Here is a 21,133-nt window from a genome sequence, read left to right on the forward strand (position 1 = left end):
GTGTTTGGAGTTTTAGCAGCTCCTTTGACTGTGAATGACTGTTCGGCCAACAAAAGGAATAGCCTATAATTGTTCAAGAATAGCCCATTAAACATAAAACATTAAAGATTTCCTCATTTGGTGTGATAACAATGCTTTACGGGCATTTCTATATGTTGTCAAAAGTCTGAAGCTCATTCCGTGGCATACGGATGGTTTACCACTTCAAATGTTTGTACTTATTTGGTTTCAATACGGTCAGATGAAAATAAATATTTATTTGAAATATTTAAAAGATAAAATTGGGTTGATTTTGCAGTCATTATTTATTTATTTATTGTTACACTTACAACAGTGGAAATAAAGCTAATATCAACAAAACGCAAAGGTTAACGATGAAAACAATGTGGGTCGTTTTGAAAATGACTGACAATAAACCCATGAGGACTTAAAGTATATAAGTTTCATACCTTGGGGTATTTTATTACACCAAGAAACCTGCACAAATATTATATAACATTACTTTTGTTATTTCAGCCATCTGATAATTTTAAAAGTGAAAAGTAACAATTACAAGTTTGCCTTTTCATCCATCTCTACACACTTTACAGTATGTAAGTTATCATGTCCAGCCTCACACGCTTCTCTCTTTGGAGCACCTACTGTCGTGATCCCCAAAGGCAGGAGGGATGCCCAGCAAGATGACCTGCGAAACATGTTTGATATGATCATCCTCAAAAAGATTGACATTTTTTTTTCTATATATATATCATCACTTTGACAGCCTCAGACCCAGAATGTCCTAATCTACCAGCACAGGAGGAGTTATTCATATAAAGAATCAGAGAGCATCTTGATGAGCAAAAGCTTTCAGCTTTTATTGGATTTTTTTTATAAGAACCACATAAAAATGACTTTATCTGTAATGTGAAGAAAGCCTGCATTGTTCCCTGGGAAAAAAATGAGCTCTGGCTTTGTCCCTCCCCAGCCAGATGTCTGAAAAGTGAAAGAGCATTATTGATTTTCTATAAAGCCCTTTACTCCTCTAACAGTTTTCCCCCGTCTCTCTCCTCCCCCCCTCTGCCCTCGTTTGAGGGCCTTTCACCTCTCCATCCCCCAGCGGAGCAAGAGACCAGAGAGTCACAAGACAATAAAGGGAAATGGCGTAAGGGTTTTTGACAGTCACAGATAGAAGGAAGACTACTCGTGGCAGTGGTTGAAAAACGAGGGCGCTGATGTCAGCCAGTGAGACACTCGATGTGCTGCGGGAAGCTCGGAGTCTGCCATTGATTTTGGAAGAAGCTTAGAAAATCTTGACTCCCACTCACACCTTCAGAATGGCTCACTAATGGCCCTCCGCTCTGCTGGAAGAGCTGCTCAGGGAGCTTCTAAGAGAATCCGCAGCTGATTGTACAATTTGCGCGTGTGTTTGCGTGTGCACACGTGTGTGTTTTGTGCCCTCTCGTGTGCTCACATGTGGCAGCGTTGGCTTTCAATCCGCCTATAAATACCGAGAAAGGAGCCACATGATGGAGATTACTTCAAGGTGCATTTTTGTGTGTATGTAGGCTTGTGTGCAGTTAAGTGAATGTCTGAGTAAAACATTCTGCTGCGTTATTCTCAGACTATCTTAGAGGTGCAGCCTGTGTGGGCGCTCTAGTGTATAAATGAAGATTTAAGACAAATGCATGAGTCAAATGTATGTTTGTCCACTCTCCTCTCATCTCTTTGTCTGTCCTCTATCTATCCAGGGGAAGAGTCTGCCTGCCTATCTGTCCGCAGATGCCGAGGAAGGCGAAGTGTCTGACGATGACAGTGCTGATGAAATTGAGGAGGACTTCAAGCTTAAGAACAGCAATGTAAGATACAGGAATGTAGCTTTAAACATGTACACACAAACATGCACAAACAACCAAGTTATCACCTCCAAACAGACCCGTTACTTCACATTACTAAAGTCTTTCCTCCTTGTTTTCAGTTATTTTTCACTATTCTAAGGCCAGTTGTTCCCAGCTATTGAGTTAAAGGGACTATTTGTAAGATTCAGAAATGCTGCTTAACAGCGACACCTGTGGCCTTGAAATCAACGAAAGTCAATGTCGAGCTCGCGCTTGCTCGCTCTACATAGACATGAACGAGCATCGCTCAAAACAGTGAGGCGACAGACGTCAGCTAAAAGCACAATATCACTCTATTCAGCTGCTTGGCAGTAATGTTAGCTGACCAGACGAAGGTCTCTCCATGAATCAATACTGATCCTAGTGTTGGCTTTTCCTGCTCAGCGCAGGCTTCAGCAGCGGGGCTCCTCAACGACTTACGTTATCGCCTCCTGACCGCAGCCGGCAGCCGAAGACACCGGCACCCGGTCGGTAACGAGACGATAACGTAACTCGTTGAGGAGCCCCGTCACTTCACAAGACACGGAAAACCTCTGTTGGTCTGGAGGAGCTGCAGCATTTATTTCTGCACAAACGTCCACTCTACATTCACTAGATATTCTCAGAGCTAAACTAACTCTTCTGCAGTGTGTAGTGAGCGCGCGTTCACGTCTAGAGGTGAAGCGAGACAGCAAGGACGCGCACGCTGTCTGAGTGAAGGAGAGCAGGCAGCGGAGACGAGGCTCCGGCCACACGCGAGCGCGCATATGCGAACGCGCATGTGTGCCGACCCGCTACATTTATACGCTTAAAAAGTTACAAACAGTCCCTTTAAATTTGCGCCTTTATTTTGTAGTGATGATGTAAGTAGAGAAAATGCTTGGGAGATCTTCTAATTTTTTTGCTATTATCATAAGACAATTATGTGTTGGCAAAGTAACCAGTGGCTCAGGAAGGTCTTTTCCATTTAAATAAGTAAAAAACAGCTGCATGCCTTTCCTTCACCTGTCACAGAGCCATCGTTTCGGATTTTCTACATGCCGTTGACACCAGAATAGCACTGAAATTATTTGAATGGAAACGTATCCTCCCACAAATTAGAACAATATTTTAATAGGTAAAACAGAGATTATAAATGAAACAACATTGCGAAACTCTGCTTCTTAAACTTTTAATTTAGTATTTTAACATATTTACTTTTAAAGGGGTAGTGTGTAGGATTGGCGGCATCTAGTGGTGTGGTTGCAAATTGCAACCGACTGAGTACCCCCTTTCAAGACTGCGGTAACGTGAGTTGCCATGTGCAAAACCGCGGTAACGCCGTTCGCCTCGCTCAGAGGCCATTCTTACCATAATAACACTTCTTTAGCAGCAATGGAAGTCAGACGGTATCACAGTTTTGCACTCAGGGCTCACGTTACCGCAGTTTCACAAGTGTGTCAGAGAATTACTGTGGCCTTCAAGTAACGTTAATATGCGAAAGACTCCCGCTATAGCCAGTGTTTGGTTTGTCCGTTCTGGGCTACTGTAGAAACATGGCGGAGCAACATGAAGAGGACCTGCTCCCTATGTAGATATGAAGGACTCATTCTAAGCTAACGAAAACACAATGATTTTTAGTATCAGGTGATTATACACTAATGAAAACATAGTTATGAATATTATATTCCATTTCTGCTAATAGATCCCTGGAAATGTCACACACTGTTCCTTTAAAAGAATAATGATATAAAAGTAACTCAATTTAACTTTTTCTCCGACTGCTATCTGTCTCTCTGCCTGTGCAGCTTCCCTTTGTGGTTCTATTTGTCTATTTAAGTTATTTAAGTTCTGCTTAATCAGTTCTTTAAAAAAAGATAAGGCATCAACAGCATGTGGCAGGAACTAATGTTAGAGAATCAAACCCGTCCTCCACATACAGAAGTTAGATAATGGGATCTTAATGACATTGTTGTGCTCAATGTAATGACTTCGGTAATTGGGTAGTAATGTCGGTGCTTGTAAAGTTTTATTGATCATCATTGCAGTAATGTTTCGGATTAATCAATGCTTAATGGTGCAGATATAAATATTAAGTCAAAGCAAGCAGTTTTTTTAACGGATAAGCAGCTCAGAAACATGTAAAACATGTCAGAGAATCTCATCGCTGCTTGTTTTATGCAGATCAATCCTGAACTTGTGCCATTTTTATAGTCATTGTTAATCCTGTTTATTTATTCCGTGATAAAGCCAGGGTCCTCCTCACCACATTTAAAGCAGGAAAACACTCAGTTAATTTCCAGATGGTTCCTCTGTGTAACAGAATATGGCATCATGCTTCCACATTTAGCTGGAGGCAAGAGGCTGCAGATGCCACTTTGGATGATCATTGCCATTTTAAAAGGGTTTTGGCAGGTTTCCACTGATGAGAGGTTTTGTATTGGGCTCATTATGCTTTCACAGCCGTCACCACTAACATTGCTTTAATAGTATGATATAGCTTTTGTCCAGTCGTGATACATGGAAAAAGGGGATTGTATAGTGTTGTTAACTCCTACTGTATACGATGCCGGATAAAATCTGTCTAAAATCTCCTAACTAACAGACTTAAAGTGTCTGTTATATAGGGAGAGAAGCATATGAGTGGACAAGGGAGTGATTTTGGACACAGCTTATGTGTCTGTATAGTTTTAATGTTTTAAATTTTAGACTCATTCCACCTCTTGGCTAGACAATAAATAATCTAACAGAAATATAATGCAGCTCGTGGCAGTGAAACAACAACCAGATGTTTGTAAAGAGTTTATTATTTATGTTGTTTTCTAAAAACATAGAATGAAAGAGGGCATAAAATGGAGCTTTTTAAGCACACACAATAACACTCAGATCAGTGTAAACTGTATTCTTCACAATATTAAAGGGACTGTTTGTAAGAATCAGAAATGCTTGTGAACAGCGACACCTGTGGCCGTTAAGTCAACGAAAGTCAGCGTTGGGCTCGCGCTTGTGCTCGCTCTAAATAGACATGAACGAGCATCGCTAAAAACAGTGAGGCGACACATGTCAGGTAAAACCACAATATCACTCTATATTTCACCTGCTTGGCAGTAATGTTAGCTGACCAGACGAAGGTCTCTCCATGAATCACTGCTGAACCTAGTGTTGGCTTTTCCTGCTTCAGCCTCCCGATCGCGGCCGGAAGAAACAGGGAAGACACTGGCACCCGGTCGGTGACGATAACGTTACTCGCTGCGGAGCCCCGTCACTCTACAAGACACAGAAAACCTCTGTTGGTCTGGAGGAGCTGCAGCATTTATTTCTGCACAAATGTCCACTGTACATTTACTAGATATTCTCAGAGCAAAACTAAACGAAATAGCGAGGACGAGCGCGGTGTGTGAATGAAGGCAAGCAAGCAGGCAGCGGAGCAGAGTACAGCTGAGACTCCGGCCCTGAAGACCAAAGCTACGGTCCGACCGCGTCCTCCGACCGCGGCCAACACTGTTTTGCAAGACGGGCTTCACTAGATAGAACTTTGCGGTTTTGGTGCTTCCGTGTAGTTTGTGTTGGAGTCTTGTCTGAACAGCGTAGCCACACGCGAGCGCACATATGCAAGCCTGCATGGGACACCGACTGTGGACTGCTGTTTTGAAGTCTCAAGTTTTGCATTCTGGCCGTCGCCATGTTGAGAGGGTGGAGCTAAGTACAACCGAACGCTGAATAAAACATTTTTAGGCAACCAAAAAGGTTATAATTAACTTTCATGAACTGAAAACAGACTGTGAAAGGGTTAAAGTTCCAAGACTGGTCAACACCATGGTAGCAACCAGTCACAGTCACGAGGTAGCCACGTTCTAAAGCACACCCTGTTTATCGTTTATTTTACTCTAAATGGGACCATAATTTACTAAATGAACATCATGCTGTATTGAAGAAGACCTGAAACTAGCGATTGAGACCATAAACTCATTTTACAATGTTTACTGAGGTAATAAGTCAAGTGAGAAGTAGGGCCATTTCCTCATAGACTTCTATACAAGACTTAGACTTCTTTTTGCAACCAGAGGAGTCGCCCCCTGCTGGCTATTAGAAAGAATGTAGGTTTGAGGCACTTCAGCATTGGCTTCACTTCTCAGACCCGGAGGTTGCCCACTGGTCTACATCTGCAAATTCTAAACTGCTGTTGTAGTTACTTTTCTTGCCAGAAGGTGGTGCTGGTGGTACTGCATCTTTGCAGTTTCTTGATATATTGGCTGGGCCTGGTTTCAGGCGCTTTGCATCAGTGACAATGTGTGTCGTTGCTCCAAGACGACACTACTCTAAATCATCTCCTGTCAATGTGTCCTTGCACATTTATTGAAATTACCTCCTTTGTGTGTCTCACCTCCTTGCCCAGCTCTCTTTCTCCTTCCCTTCTTTCCCACAGGACAACGGTCATCACCAGGTGGAGTCTCACATCAGAAAGAAGCTGGACTCTCTACTGAAGGAGTCTCGGATCGGAGACAAGGAAGACACAGACAGTTTCAGCATCCGAGCTCTGCTCCGGGCTACGCACCAGGGCCTTCAGAAGAACCTGCGGCAGGTACCACCACCATCACCCTAAGGCATTGCGTAGAGCTGCATGTGGAGCAGAGTAATACTCGTCAACAGTTGAAGAGAAAAAAGAGAGGAGGGGGGGTAAAACTAGGCCATGGTATTAGTCATGGAGGGAAACAGAGGAAATAAAGGAGTGGACTAGTTACTGCACCACTCGCAGGTCAACACACACCCACTGAACACATAAAAATGGACAGTGAATCAGGACCTCCTCAGGCCAGTCTGTTGTGTTCCCACCTAGGTGGTGTTTAATCCAAAGCATGTTAAAACAGACCGAAAGTGACGAGAAACTAAATGTCTGCAGTGTTACTTAATATTTAATTTCCCTGCTTGCCTCTTGTGCTATTTTTAGAAGCTTCGGTTTCCTGACAGCCATTTTAATGTGGTGGGTGTTGTGCATCGGGGTTTCCTATTCTCTTTATTCTACTCCGTCTTTGTTGGTGATCCCCTTCACCTCATTCTGTCGCTAAACCCTTTTTTCTCTTCGTCTTCCTTACTGTAATTTTTTCCAGTTTCTCTCTTTTTCTTATTTCTCACCCACTCTTCATATGTGCTGTGCTTTATTGGCTAATGTCTGATGCAGCCCCTCCAGCTATTGAGCTTCAGGGTTTAAGTGTCTCGCTGGGTGCTAATGTGGTTGTGATTAGATTCGCATCAACTGATCCACACACATGAATGTAAACAAGCACAAACACACACACACAAACACACATATAAAACAGTCTGAATGTGTTCTCCTTGTCTCTAGAGCTCCAAGGGGGTTCTGAAGAAATCCCAAAGCAGATCCTTCATCACGACGCTTAAACAGAAGGTGAGGAGCGCGGAAAGAGAGGCTGCTCTCTCTTTGCCTGATTCTTGATCTATTTGTGTGAGGTTTCAAATGGCAAATTCAGGTTAGTTCAGCTTCAGGTTAGTTGGTTATTAAATACTTCATTGCACAATAATTACTTCAGGTAGTTCTCTTCTTTAGATAATGTCTATTGGAACAACTTTCTATTTACTTGACATTTGCTCAGGCCTTGATGCACCAAACTGGCCTTAAAGTACAGACACTGTCTTTTACTTCAGGAAAAAATAAGCGCACTAAATGGGTAAAACCACTACTCAGTTGTACAGCTAGTCAGACAGAACTCTCTCATGATGGCCTCGGCTGCTGATTGAGCATGCTCACTGTAAGAGCCGACTAGAGCCGACTAGAGCCAATGGTACCGGAAACCCCACTGTTACGCCCCCGTCCAAGAGGGTACGAGCGCAACATGAAAGTACAAAGGTTGTTCCCTCCCCGGTCCCCAAACCACAGTCTCAGGACTAAATTGAAGTTTAGTAAAAACAGATTTATTTCTCCAACTCAAGTTAAACCAACGATAAACTGAACAATATACTGTAACTCATGGTGAACAAAGGCCAAAACTACAGACAAAATAACCCTGGCTAACCCTAAACCAAATAAACAAGTGCACAAAAAGACAGTTACATTTGGCTCCCTATAGGATACAGCAGAAAACAGAAGAAAAGATTATAAAAGAAAATGGTAGTTCACCCCTACCACTGAGATGCTATCTCAAGCAAAAAAAACCCTACAAGTTACACAGTTTCAAAGCCAACTAGTGCTCCAAATTCAAAGCTACATCACAGATTTCATCACAAAGGTTTGGAGGCCGAGGACAGAACAAGGCTGCTGTCAGACTGCTGCCACCAGACTGCTGGGCAAACTACAAACAAAGGCCCGACGGACAGTTTTTTGGACTGGTGTTTCAGGGCTCTTACATGTAGATGACCACTGATATAGCATTTTTGTTTTGGTGGAGGATCTCTAATTAACGGAGGTGACTGCAATGGCCGGGCTTTATGTTTCGAATAGAGACATTTTGCATCCCAAATGTTGTGCTGAGATGGACTTCTCCAGGCAAAGGAAAACCTGGAAAAGCAAAAAATGATCTGGCCTCAGAAATAGTCCAGCAATGGATCCCACGTAAAACCACAACTTGTCATATTTACACTTTGGTGTTTGTACAATTGAACAAACAAGATCTGGTACAGCAGGTGGATATTTTTTACCTTTGGACGGAGCCAGGCTAGCTGTTTGCCCCTTCTTCCAGTCTTTATGCTAAGCTAAGCTAAACATATTGTGGTTAGTCCTCCTTCATATTTACCATAGACCTACATATATACGAGAGAGATATTAATCTTCTCATTTAACTTTAAGCAGCAAATAAATGTAGCCTATTTCCCAAAATAAAAATCTTAAAGGTGCTCTATACAATATTCAGAGCATTAATATAGCAGCAAACTAAAGATTTGGTAAATGATAAATGGACTTATATAACGCTTTTCTAGTCTTCCGACCACTACATTTCAGCATTCACACACACACATACACTGAAGCAAGGTGCCAACCTGCATCAGGATCTAATTACTCATTCACACACCGATGGCACAGACTTCGGGAGCAATTTAGGGTTCAGTATCTTGCCCAAGGATACTTCGACAAGCAGACTGGGGGAGCCGGGGATAGATTCGCTGATCTTCCGATTGGTGGACGACCCGCTCTACGTCTGAGCCACAGTGGAGTAACGTCTACCTGAGCAGAGAATGAAGTCACTCTCCCTCTGTGTGTTGTAATCCGAGTTTATCCATGCTTTGTTGACATCGCCGGGCCGACCATGCCTTTTAGTGCATGTTAGTGCGTGTGAGCGTGCTCCACTGGCTAACTCATGGCGCCGCTCTGCACTGACAAATATTGCACTCTGCAATAACACCGTCCTGACCAACAGCATCATCGTGGAAGCGTAGCGCCCACCCTCCGGTTCCCCACTCAGGTTAAAAATGTTATTTCTGTCAGCACTGTTGCCGTTAATTGTTTGCACTGTTCGTGCTGTGAGCCACCAACTCAGCCGTTGCCATGTTGAGAGCTGTGTGGAGGCAATAGATACAGTATGCTCTAAATATCAAATTTAGCTCCTTTAACTCTTTACTGATTAACTGACCTACTTAAAGGGTAACTACACTATCAAATTCTGCTAGAACTCTCCTCCCCAGCTTATTTTAAACATGAAACAGAGGAGTGAGGGAGCAGCGACTGAAAGAGAGGAGGCGTGATATGTAGTGTCACGAGTGACTACCGCTCAGTGTAGCATGGACTTATTAGACGTAGAGCTGGTAGTCAGACCTAACCAGCCATGAGAAGCTACTGTCAGACTCTAAGTTTATCTGCTGGAAAGACTGGGAGTCTGGAGCTTTGACACCTCGCAGTGTAACTCAATATTCAACACAACAGCAACACGAACTACAGACTCCAACACCTCTCTAAAACAGTTTCAATACAAACAGAACAAAACAGAAGGCAGGACTTATTTCATGGCTGTGTGTGTGTGTTCTCATTCAACTGGCCACTGAGTGTATTGTTCAAACATTAAGAGTGTGATAAACCTCTTCAACTGATCTTCACTTATGGGAAGCAGAAAAGAGAAGCCTGTTCTCCTGTAGATAAATCTTCCATAAAGTCATACATGAGAAAACGACGCACCCTTTGTAGTGTTATCTTCAGCCTGTGGTAGGTAACAGGATCATAATGCCACACTTAATCTTCCGATTCCACACCGCAGATCAATTCAGTGAATGTGTGCGTAATGCATATCTGTGAATTACACAGGCAGATCTAAAGCACATGTTTATCAACTATAGTGAAATTGATTATGATGTTTCCTATTCCTTCGGGTTTTCTTTTGAGATACAGTTAGCATAGATCCATTTTATCATTCATTTAGTATAGATTTGGACATAATGTGTGTGTGTGGATGTTTTTGTTTCTCCACATTCCCTCATTTCTCAGCCTGATTCTGAATTTCTTCCTCTATCCATTTGCTTTGTTTTACCTTCCTCTACCCCCTCCTCTGTTTACCCACTCACGTCTCCTCTTCATTCCTTTATGCGTCCCTCTCTGCATATTATGCATCCTCCCACGTGTGTGTGTGTGTGTGTGTGTGTGTGTGTGTGTGTGTGTGTGTGTGTGTGTGTGTGTATATATGCGTGCATGCATGGGTGCATGTAATCTGTTGGCAACTGGCCTAAACCCTGTAATTACCGCGACCCTCATCCTCTCCTCAACTCCACTTTAGCCCTAATAGAGATGTTGCCTCTCTGAGAATAAAAAGCGCACTTCACCGAATACACACTTGTTATAATTACATACGTTTTACCTCAAACACCCACCGACATGCACGACCACACACTCAAACGGCTACTACAATAACAACACTCAATGAATCACACACAAGCACATACAATTAGCTAAAGACACATGATCAACCGGTGAGTTTATGTGTAGGCGGTCTCATGTATGATGTGTATTGAACACATTTATCAGCTGAAGACAAGGATGCTTTTCTGTTTTCCAACCAGTAAGGAAACCTTCATTCTGTGTTTGTTTATATATTCCTGTGTGTGTGTGTGTGTCCATTGTCCAGAGGCACTCCAAATCCAGGCTGACATGCCAAAGCGTGGACAAAGAGGAGGACGTTCAGGAGAGGTCCGGGAGGGAGGCCGGAGGACAGTTCAACAGGTGACCTTTGACCTGCTTCCCCTCAACACTGACAATCCCTGACAACTGGGAGGTTTGATAGTTCCTGACTAGCTTGGAGCGTTTAACAGTCCAGGGCATCAGTATAGCCATGCCATCTGCTAAAGCTTCTTCAGCAGTCATTTATGTGTGAGGGAAAGAATGATGGACTTCAGCTCAATCATGACTGACTGGTCACTGAACTGACTCACAAGTGCAAGACAGACATCGAGTCGAAGACTAGAGGCATCGCATATAGTGTCATCCTGCAGCTCCAGCGGCTCATAGCAGTGTGTATTATATATTATATCATAAAAATATACATGTTATTTAGCCGTGACTGCTTCATTTATTCGCTATTTTCTTCGCTTTGACATTAAAACCATTCTCCTGTGACCAGTGGTTGCAGAAGTGTAAGCGTAAAAGGAGCAACACCACACAATAGAAATACTCTGTTAGAAAGCACCGATCCGACTTTTTCAGTCCTGATACCGATAGAAATACCTGGGGGTATACCGATCCGATAGCAATGTTTAAATAATAAGCTGTATGTCTCACTGTGTGGAAGTGAATGAGATCATTCTTTCATGCGTAAGGCAACATCAGGATTGACTTAACCATTGCTTTCTTAACTTAACCTTTCTTTAACTAAACCTTTTTAGTAACAAATTGGTCAAAACAGGAATTCAAATAACAGTATCTAATGTATATAGCATATAAGCATAGAATTTAATTGAATTGATTGGCCCCATTGTCACCGATACCCGATCTGACTATTTGAGTCAGTATCACCCTGATATCCAATAAGGTTTCGGTATCGGTGCATCCCTAATTGGATTACAATATCTGACCCACAACACAATAATCCTCCTAAAAACAAAAAGTTGAATTGTAAGTAATGACAAATCCATACTTGTGGACAGAGTGGCCGCTGTTCAGCAAAAGTTACATAGACTTGCTTTAACATAAAAGCAACACTTAATGTTGCAGTTAGTTGAAGCGGAGCTGATTTTATTGCTTTATATACTTTTAAGTAGTTTGCACTATAACAATGTAGCATATTTTATAAACAAATCATATATTTTGTATAAAGTAAAGAGTAAAAAGTGCAATATTTCCCTCTAAAATGTGGTGGCGTAGAAGTATGAAGAAGCCAAAAATGGAAATACACAGTAGAGTACCTCAAAATTGTACATAAGTATTACTTATATAATATATTTTCCCCCACTGACTAATGTCACTTTGTTTGAATTGGACCCAAAAATATTCCACCTCACTGTCCCTTTATACTGAAAACCTCCACTGCTGCAGTCCTCCACCTTCCCTCAAGTATCAGCATGGAGAAAAATGTTGCATTGGAGTAACATAAATGCCACATGAGCTCTCTCAGTGCTCTCAGTACTATCAGCATTGCCATTGGCACACATTAGATATTCACATAATGAAAAGAAACCCAAATCAGAATGCAATGTGTCAGAATCAGTGTGCTTTTTTCCCCTTCACAGATGAAGGGGAAAAAACCTAAATCAGTCCATTTTCATCTGCAGCCTAAAGATATCCCCGTTTTCTTTCACACCCATTCTTTGTCCACCTCTGTCTCGTTCTTCCTCTTTCTTTGTGAGTGAGCATTGGGCAAGGAGTCTGGGAATTCAGCTGCGTTTTCCTCCCTCAGTCGCTTTCTAAAGCCTTTGTCTCTCTTTGTTCTCCCAGCCTCTGGATGCATATTCATATATGCATGTCACAGCGCAGATTCCTATACAAGCATGCGTCTGAGTGGCTATGTGACTGACTGACTGACTGTCTTTGTGCAAGACTGCGTGTGCATGACTCTGTGTGTGGTTATATGTGTGGCGTCTTGCTGCACTGCATGCGCTCTGGTCCCTGTTAAGATCTTTGCCTTTGATGCTCTTTCCTGCGGTTTTGCAAGCTGCCTCACTGATGGACAACCCTCTCTTGTCTTGCATTGCTTTTGCAAAAACAGGTATATGAGTGTGTCTTACTTAACCTGTCTCTTATATCTTTACGTGATCTCGCTCACTCTCCTCTGTCCTCTCTTGCAATTGTCTCCTGTCGTCTGGCAATTGTTTTAGGGGTGGAAGGAAGAGGAAGACGATGAAACTGAGTAGAGATCTGTCAAACCTGGTGGTGTTCACCAACTCTGTTGCCTCACAGGAGTGTCTGAATGAAGGTGAAACACCAAACAAATCTCTGACATCTCACACAAACAAATAGGCACATTGCATTGAGTACCTTGAAGACATTTGCTCATGCCCTAACCCATGTTTCTCTTCAGGTACGCCAGGTGATGTTCTGTCATTCAGCGAGACCCGAGCCCAATCTCTGGTCAATCACAAAGCCGAACAGTTCCTGGCTTTTAACCAGAGGCAGCTGTCACGGATTTATCCCTCGGCCTATCGTATCGACTCGTCCAATTTCAACCCCCAGTTCTACTGGAACGTGGGCTGTCAGTTGGGTAAGACGGCTGTCTGTCGCTCTAAGCTTTTGACCTGTATGGAGGATGTCTGTTAATGAAAACAGCAGGTGCCTTCCCTCTGGCCACATACCTGTCATTACACATCAACTAACACTGCATAACACATGCACATACACACTTTTTTTTACACATATTGTGTAGTTTGCCAGTGGTCATATGTGCGGAGGCTAATTGGTGTGAACACTAACTCAGTTGTGCATAATATGTGTGTGTACTGTATGTATTTGCATGCTGTGTGCAGTTGAGCATGTGTGAGTTTATTTGTAGGGCTACAGTTGGACCAGGAAAGAGCGAGGATTAGGGAGAAATACATAAATAAATAAAGAGAAGATAAGCTCATGAGAAAGAGTTGGAACTGAATATTTTTGTCTGTGCAGAAAATGAACACCCTCAGGAAATCCAAGATCCAAGGAATCCCTGCCTGTTTCAGCCAATTTAATTTTTTTCTTCTGTGAAATTCAGAGAGCAATATTGGTCTCTTAATTTCTAAGAAATCACCGTCCCAGGTGTACAAAAATAGAATTAGGGACAAAGGAGAAAAGAAGTAAAAAAGAGAAAACACCAAACACTGAGGTAGATTATCTTTCAAGCAGCTGTGATTCGTCCTTTTTTTTATTGTCTTTTTGCTGGTTTCCTTCCTCATCTGTTTTTCCTATTTGAGGTTTCAAGGTTGTATTAATGTGTAGTAGCACACACAGCCTTAATGAATAAATGAATGAATGAATAAACCAAAGAGGAACATCTGATAAATGCTAAATGATCACAAGAGTGACAACGCAGTCTCCTCATATGACTATTGAGTATCCTCAGGGATTTTTTTTGTCATATGCAGGCCGAGGTTTAGTGATATTTTGTATCCAACTAAATCTTTCTTTCTTTTTCAGTCGCTCTGAACTACCAGACAGAGGGCAGGATGATGCAGCTCAACAGAGCCAAGTTCATGGTGAACGGAGGTATTGGCTACGTCCTTAAGCCCCCTCCCATGTGTAAAGGTACGGCAACAATCTGACCGCATGCACACAAACAAGCACTAATACATGCATATAAATCATTGTCTATTCATGCAAATCAGTGTTTATTTGTTGTGATTGGATATATGAAATAATAACAAGTTAGAATCTTAGGGACAGCACAGGTATGTATGGAACCATATTGGATGACTGATTCGTAGTGGTTCACCACAGAAATACATACATTGGGTATGGGAACTGTAGATGTATATATCTTTCTATATAGTAACCTATATATTATTGTAAATCATAAACCCTTGATTTTCTATTTAAATTAAAACATTTCACACTATTGAATATACAGTATATTTTGTATCTGCTTGCTCCATTGAACCTATACAGTCATTGGTCATGGTTGAAACAGGAATAAAAAAATAAAACGTAGAAGGCCCTTACATTAAAAAAGATAAAACATGTTGGTAATGAAATGACGTGCTTGCTTTTTTAAAAGTTTTTTCTTAAAGATAATACAGTATATTGGTACAGAACTACAGGAAAATAGAAATAAGTGGTAACTTGTGCGATCGAGTTATTTACATTTTCCTCTAATTCATTGTGACATATTTGCTCTCTTTGAGGCATGTTTGTGTTTATAAGTTTATAAAGATGATCTCACCCTCATTATAGTACGGTCACACGGTTGTTTGTGTTGATATTAGATATCCAATTAGGAAGTTGGCTACACAACAAAGCGGAGGCATGGGTGTTGTTTTCACCCCGCATTTTGCATATAAATATTGCATATAACTGGAACAAACATAACAATGAGAGAGGATGGCATTTTAGGATTGAGTGATGACATAAATCATAGTTTGTGCTCTGCTGTCGTTTATTCCCTTCAGGCTCCTTCAACTCGTTCAGTGATGACCCGCTTCCAGCTTGCCCCAAGAAGCAGCTCATTCTCAAGATCATTAGTGGGCAGCAGTTGCCCAAACCACCAGACTCCATGCTGGGGGATCGTGGAGAGGTATAAACACACCGAAACACACACACACACACATTGACACACTGTGTGCTCACATTCTCCATCTGTCTTTTTCACACATATACACACACACACACACACACACACATACACATGCACTATAATGCTTGACTGCTCAGAAATATTGCTCTCAGCAGAAATATATTCAGCATCATTAAATAAAGTATAATTAATGTGTTTTATTGCCCTTTCTCGTCTACCAGATTATTGATCCGTTCGTCGAAGTAGAGATCATCGGCCTGCCGGTTGATTGCTGCAAGGAACAGACAAGAGTTGTTGATGACAACGGTTAGACACGAACAGATCAACTTGAACACAACACTGTGCATTCACTGAACTACTGAAGAATCATCAATTTTCAACTCATTGTTTCTGTTTACTGTTTTGGTTCGCTCTCTGCTCTCATAGCGTCGTTTTCAGCTGCAGCAGGCAGCTGTTTTAAGGGAAAAATCTCTAAAAAGCCACTGTACACTAACTGCTCAGCACCAATAAAACAGACAAGCGCAGTTATCAACAAGCTGGTGACCATGTGGCCAGAAACACGAGTCTGTCAATGAATGCTAATGTTGCTCCGTAACTGCTGAATGTGTTAAGAAGCAACTGTTTGCCAACAGGTTTGCCATATCTCCTTAAAAAGCATTGATATGTCAGTGTTGTGTTCACGACTTATTTCAGGAGCCCCCAAGTGGCCACAAAATTAGTTATTGCAGGTTTAAAGGAACAGCGTGTAACATTTCGGGGGATCTCTTAGCAGAAATGGAATATAATATTCATAACTAATGAGCCCTTCATATCTACATAGGGAGCAGGTCATCTTCACGGAGTACGCCATGTTGCTCCGCCATGTTTCTACAGTAGCCCAGAACTGACAAACCAAACACTGGCTCTGGAGAGAGCCTTGTGTGTTTTTACGTTACCTGAAGGCCACCGTAGTTCTCGCTTGTGAAACGTGAGATGCAGAGTGCAAAACCGTTGTACCGCCAGCCGCCGTCAGACTTCTGTTGCTCCTATTATACTCCTATAATAGTGTTATTATGTTAAAGATGGCCTCTGAGCGAGGTGAACAGCGTTACCTTGATTTTGCACTCGCCGGCTCACATTACCGCAGTCTTGGAAAGGGAGGAGTGAGCGGAGGGGTATCAGCTGGTTGAAATGTGCAACCATACCACTAGATGCCACCAAATCCTACACACTGTCCCTTTGAGAAGTACTTCAATTTCCAAGAGCTATATTATCTTAGTGTAACATTCCCCCTTCTCAACTTCATGGTTGCTGCAACTTTTACTTCTAATAGAAAACTGACTAGTTCCTGTTGATGGGTAATGTGTATTTCATGTCACATCTAGCCAGGCCTGCATAGTTTAGACAAACAGTAGGAGAGTAGATCAGATTTCTTAGATTTTAGCATATTAGACGAAGTTAAGATTAGTAAAACCTGAGCTTTTCCTACTCTAGACAAGTCAAAATGTCTCCTGTTAAAAGGGCCTGTTGATGAAACATTTTATTGATCACATTTAGGGACCTGGAAAAAACTATATCACAGACCTTTTACCCACATAGCTTAGATCATAACCTGAGGTCCTGATACAGCTCTCTGTTGGCAGTTTTACAATATAGATGAAAATGATCCAGTCCAATCTAATCCAGCTCCTATAGGACTCTGATAACTTGCAATGACCTAACCAAGGATTGGATAAATGGGTCAGCCACACTTATTTTACGTCTGAAAAGTGCCACATACTATATGTATATTACAAGTTACATACTATAGAACATACTGCATATATGGCACACAAACAAAAGCAAATATAGTCTGATGTCATCTGCAAACTGCTAATAATTAGTGCCATCATTCCTAAAAAAACACAGCAAATATGAAACAATGCCATAGCCACAGATGCTGCATTTGACTTTGGGTTGTAGAGCACTGCTGGGATGAAAAGTCAGATTATTTAATTAGAGGCATAACGGAAGCAGAACGAAGGGGTCTGCTGGTGTCACCCCTAACATGTCCCCACAGATGAGGGAACCCGGCAGGGGGAGAGGAGAAGCCTCCTCTGGGAAAGGTTATGGAGCCCTGGGAGCTCAGCAGTATTACAAGATTAGTGTGCAGGGCACTGATCCATGAAATACATCATTTGACACATCACTACCACCAACTCCATCTTTCCTAGTTTTTTTGTAACATGCTTTAATGAGATACTGATGAAACATATCCTATAATGAACACATACTATGCATGTGTTTTCCTCAGGGTTTAATCCAGTATGGGAGGAGACCCTGTCCTTTACACTTCACATGGCTGAGGTGGTTTTGGTGCGTTTCCTAGTGTGGGACCACGACCCAATTGGACGGGACTTCATTGGTCAACGGACTGTCGCCTTCAGCAGCCTGATGCCTGGTATGTGCAGAATTCCTCTGTGTTTTCAGCTTTATTTGAGAGAAAAGGGAACTTTTTGTGTGTGAAAGACATGAACTTAAAGGGGCACACCGCCTAAATTAAGAATTCCAATATGTTATATCCATGTCCTAGGAAATTTCAATCAATATTTGTGAACATGAGCCACGCTCTCTCAAAGCCAGAAACCAGAGAAGTCTCAAACTTGTGATGTCATAGGGTATAAAGTCTGGAGCTGCTCCATAGTCAATGAATGGGAGGCTGATTTTATGGACCCACAGAATGTTTGTTTTCTTTTTTATACCCAAATGAGCTTTATTTTATGGATGTGTTGTCAGTAATGAAATAGAAAATGCCCCCATATACTCAGATCATTCTCCTGGTAGCTCTCAATGGCATCAAGTGCATCTCTCCCTATTCATTGTCTATGGGGCAGTTCCACACTTTATACCCTGTGATATCACAAATTTGAGTTTTAACACTCTAGTTTTTGGATTTGGGAGAGAGTTGTTCAAGTTTACCAATATTTTTGGGCCATAGGAATACCATATATTAATTTTGAAAATGGGCGTAGTTCCCCTTTAAGAGGGGGTACAGTTTGTCACTGCCTGTTACGATCATTATAGTTCTTCTATTTAACACAAATAGACAGACAGACTCACTCACTCTTAAACACATAATTTCCCTTACGGCTTTGGCAGTGCTATGGGGCACATTATCTTGTGTCTAGTGAACCATGATTTGTTTGATTTGTATAGTAAAAGACCTGTGGCTTGGCGGGTTATTTTTGTTGTTTACATCTATCAGAGTTGTCCCTGAACTCCCGATGCCCTCTCCTCAGGCAGCTACTACGCAATCGCCAGTCTGATGATGACAGTCGACGTCTTTCTTTGACTCACTCTATCTCACTCACATGCTTTCTCCCTTTATCTCTAACAACAGGTTACAGACATGTTTACTTGGAGGGGCTGACTGAGGCTTCCATCTTTGTGCATGTGTCGGTGCATGATGTCTATGGAAAGGTAAGTTCTGCACAGTCCTGGTGTTTATTGTAGCATTGCCCCTGTGAGTTAAAAAGAAAAAAAATGTGTTTCTCTCAACACATCAATCCATTTAAGATCAATCCTTTGTCTTTCTAGTGGAGCCCTCTAGTCCTGAACCCCAGCTTTACCATAATGCACTTTCTAGGATCTAACAAGGTATCCTGGTGCCCTGAGGCTCTGTGTGGTGCTGCATGAAACAGCAATGCATGATGCAAGAGTGCAGTTTGTGTTCAGCCGTATCTCCACTGACTTGTTTGTGTGTGACATGAAACCTCTGAGTAATACAGTTTGGTAATAAGGTCATTTTTATTGGACCAAAAACAAAATCTCATTTTTAACAAAGACAGAATAACTTGCAATGTAAGCATGCATCCATAATCCGCAACGGCTTCTTGTATATTGATTGTTGTGGTAACCTAAGGAGTAAGGGTGCCATCTATAGGCAATGCATTTAAACGCATGCAATTGTTAACATTTGCTGTGAACTAAGTTCAGTATGTCTTTTTGTTGTTTTCATAAAATTAACACTTTAATTTTAAACTGTAATGCGTGAAAAAGTGTTCAGTCTATGTCCGAAGTGCACCTTGGTTGATAATGTGTTTCTTCGTAGCACATTTTCTCACCTCTTTCTTGATATCTTTTTTTCCCTTCTTATTTCTTTCCTGTTCTGTTCCTCCTGCCCTCAGGGTAATCAGCTGCGAGGTATCCGGGGTTTGTTCAACCGTTCTTCCAAGTCCTGTGTGGACACGAACTCCGGTGGCCTTCGGAAACGCTCCCTCAGTGATCACCTCCTGCGGCGCACAGCCAGTGCCCCAGCAAAAGGCCGGAAGAAGACCAAGATGGCGCTGTCAGAGTCAGTGGCTTCGATATCAGACCAAAAGAACAGCATGGGTGCAGGGGCGAGAGCAGAGGCCGTGTCAGCGAAAGAGGGAGGTGTGGAGAAGCGTTACGAGCCACGAGGCCCCCTCACCCACAGACCTATCTCCATGCCCTTAGACAGGCTTCTGCAAGGACAGCTATCCCTCTGCTCCCCAGATAAGGAACAGCATGATATGGGCGCAGACACTGTCATTGGTGGGTATTTTGCTTTCATCATCGCGGTCAAAGAATTATGTACATTTTGGAATTATGCAAATTACATCCAAATTACAACCATTCTAGTTTAATTAGCATAGGGGATTTGTAAGATTCATGATTCATTATCTAATACTAGGAGAAACCAAGCCACAGCAATCTGAGACATTAATATCAGAGTCACCATTGGCTTTGGGAACAGCTATGCTGTGTTATTCAAGTAATTTCTTTAAAGGGGACCTATTATGCTTTCCTTTGGTGTGTTATATAGTTTTTTGTGCATGTAAAAGGTCTGCAAAGATACAAAGCCCAAAGTCCACGCCAAAGGGAGTTACTCTCCACCACAGAAACACTGCTCCTGAACAGCCTGAAATGCCTTGATTGAAGTCCCGCCTTTTCTTCCCTAACATGGTGATGTCACCAAGTAACACATTTTGCCTAGCGGCTAGTTTGGCATGCCCTCAAACAAATTGAGTTAGAGCAGAGCTGGAGCAGAGTCCAAAGAGTTTGGTTTGGTTGACCAATCACAAGCCGGTATGAGAAAAATAAAGCGTGTTGTGAACATTAAAGTATGTAAACATGTTCTAGTAGAAACCCAAAATACAAGTATGAACCTAAAAATGAGCATAATAGGTCCTCTTTAAACTGTAGGACAAAAGAGCTACTTTCTTTGTAATAAAATGCTTGGAGTTGTCTTAAAATAGCATTTTGCATTGACTTGTTTTACACATTGATTAAAGTAAGATGTTACGTTTTCTAATTTCTCTCCTTTGTTTATTATCTATCTAAAATTCATGTACAGTAACCATGTGAACTGACATACTACAGCCTACTCTCCATGATACGTTAACATGCCTTTTCTGTCCCATCTTCATCTGTTGTGCTTCTTTATAGTAGAGAACTGACTAGGATATTCCTGCAGGTAATCTAAAATACCTATTGTCTGAAGGTTGCATCGTCCAAAAACATACCAGTATTGCGTCCACCCAGTGTATTTTGTCCGAAAGTGGTCTGAAAATATATTGCTGTGTCATTTGATCCCATCTGATCAATCCAATCCCATTTGACCATCTCTTTCCTAATCTGATGTCCGCAAACATGGAGTCTTCCTTTTTTTGAACCTCCACAGTCTCATTCTCC

The 21,133-nt window shown here is 41.9% G+C and overlaps 1 protein-coding gene across 6 annotated transcripts in view; it reads left to right on the forward strand.

Moving 5' to 3' along the window:
* Window positions 1-21,133, forward strand: part of plch1 (phospholipase C, eta 1) — a 73,676-nt gene that overhangs the window by 48,477 nt on the left and 4,066 nt on the right. For 3 of the 6 annotated variants that reach the window (XM_037775735.1, XM_037775736.1, XM_037775733.1), the window contains 13 exons: window positions 1,731-1,838; window positions 6,262-6,417; window positions 7,180-7,242; window positions 10,898-10,992; window positions 13,080-13,177; window positions 13,283-13,462; window positions 14,368-14,475; window positions 15,336-15,460; window positions 15,682-15,766; window positions 17,733-17,879; window positions 18,819-18,898; window positions 19,016-19,075; window positions 19,606-19,993. In XM_037775735.1, coding sequence (XP_037631663.1) covers window positions 1,731-1,838; window positions 6,262-6,417; window positions 7,180-7,242; window positions 10,898-10,992; window positions 13,080-13,177; window positions 13,283-13,462; window positions 14,368-14,475; window positions 15,336-15,460; window positions 15,682-15,766; window positions 17,733-17,879; window positions 18,819-18,898; window positions 19,016-19,075; window positions 19,606-19,993 — 1,693 coding nt within the window. Of the gene's footprint in view, window positions 1-1,730; window positions 1,839-6,261; window positions 6,418-7,179; window positions 7,243-10,897; window positions 10,993-13,079; window positions 13,178-13,282; window positions 13,463-14,367; window positions 14,476-15,335; window positions 15,461-15,681; window positions 15,767-17,732; window positions 17,880-18,818; window positions 18,899-19,015; window positions 19,076-19,605; window positions 19,994-20,887; window positions 20,916-21,133 lie in introns of all 6 variants that reach the window. The other 3 variants (XM_037775737.1, XM_037775739.1, XM_037775734.1) reach the window with 3 other exon arrangements.

This window comes from Sebastes umbrosus, chromosome 7 (assembly GCF_015220745.1).
Source record: "Sebastes umbrosus isolate fSebUmb1 chromosome 7, fSebUmb1.pri, whole genome shotgun sequence".
NCBI classification, from domain to species: domain Eukaryota; kingdom Metazoa; phylum Chordata; class Actinopteri; order Perciformes; family Sebastidae; genus Sebastes; species Sebastes umbrosus.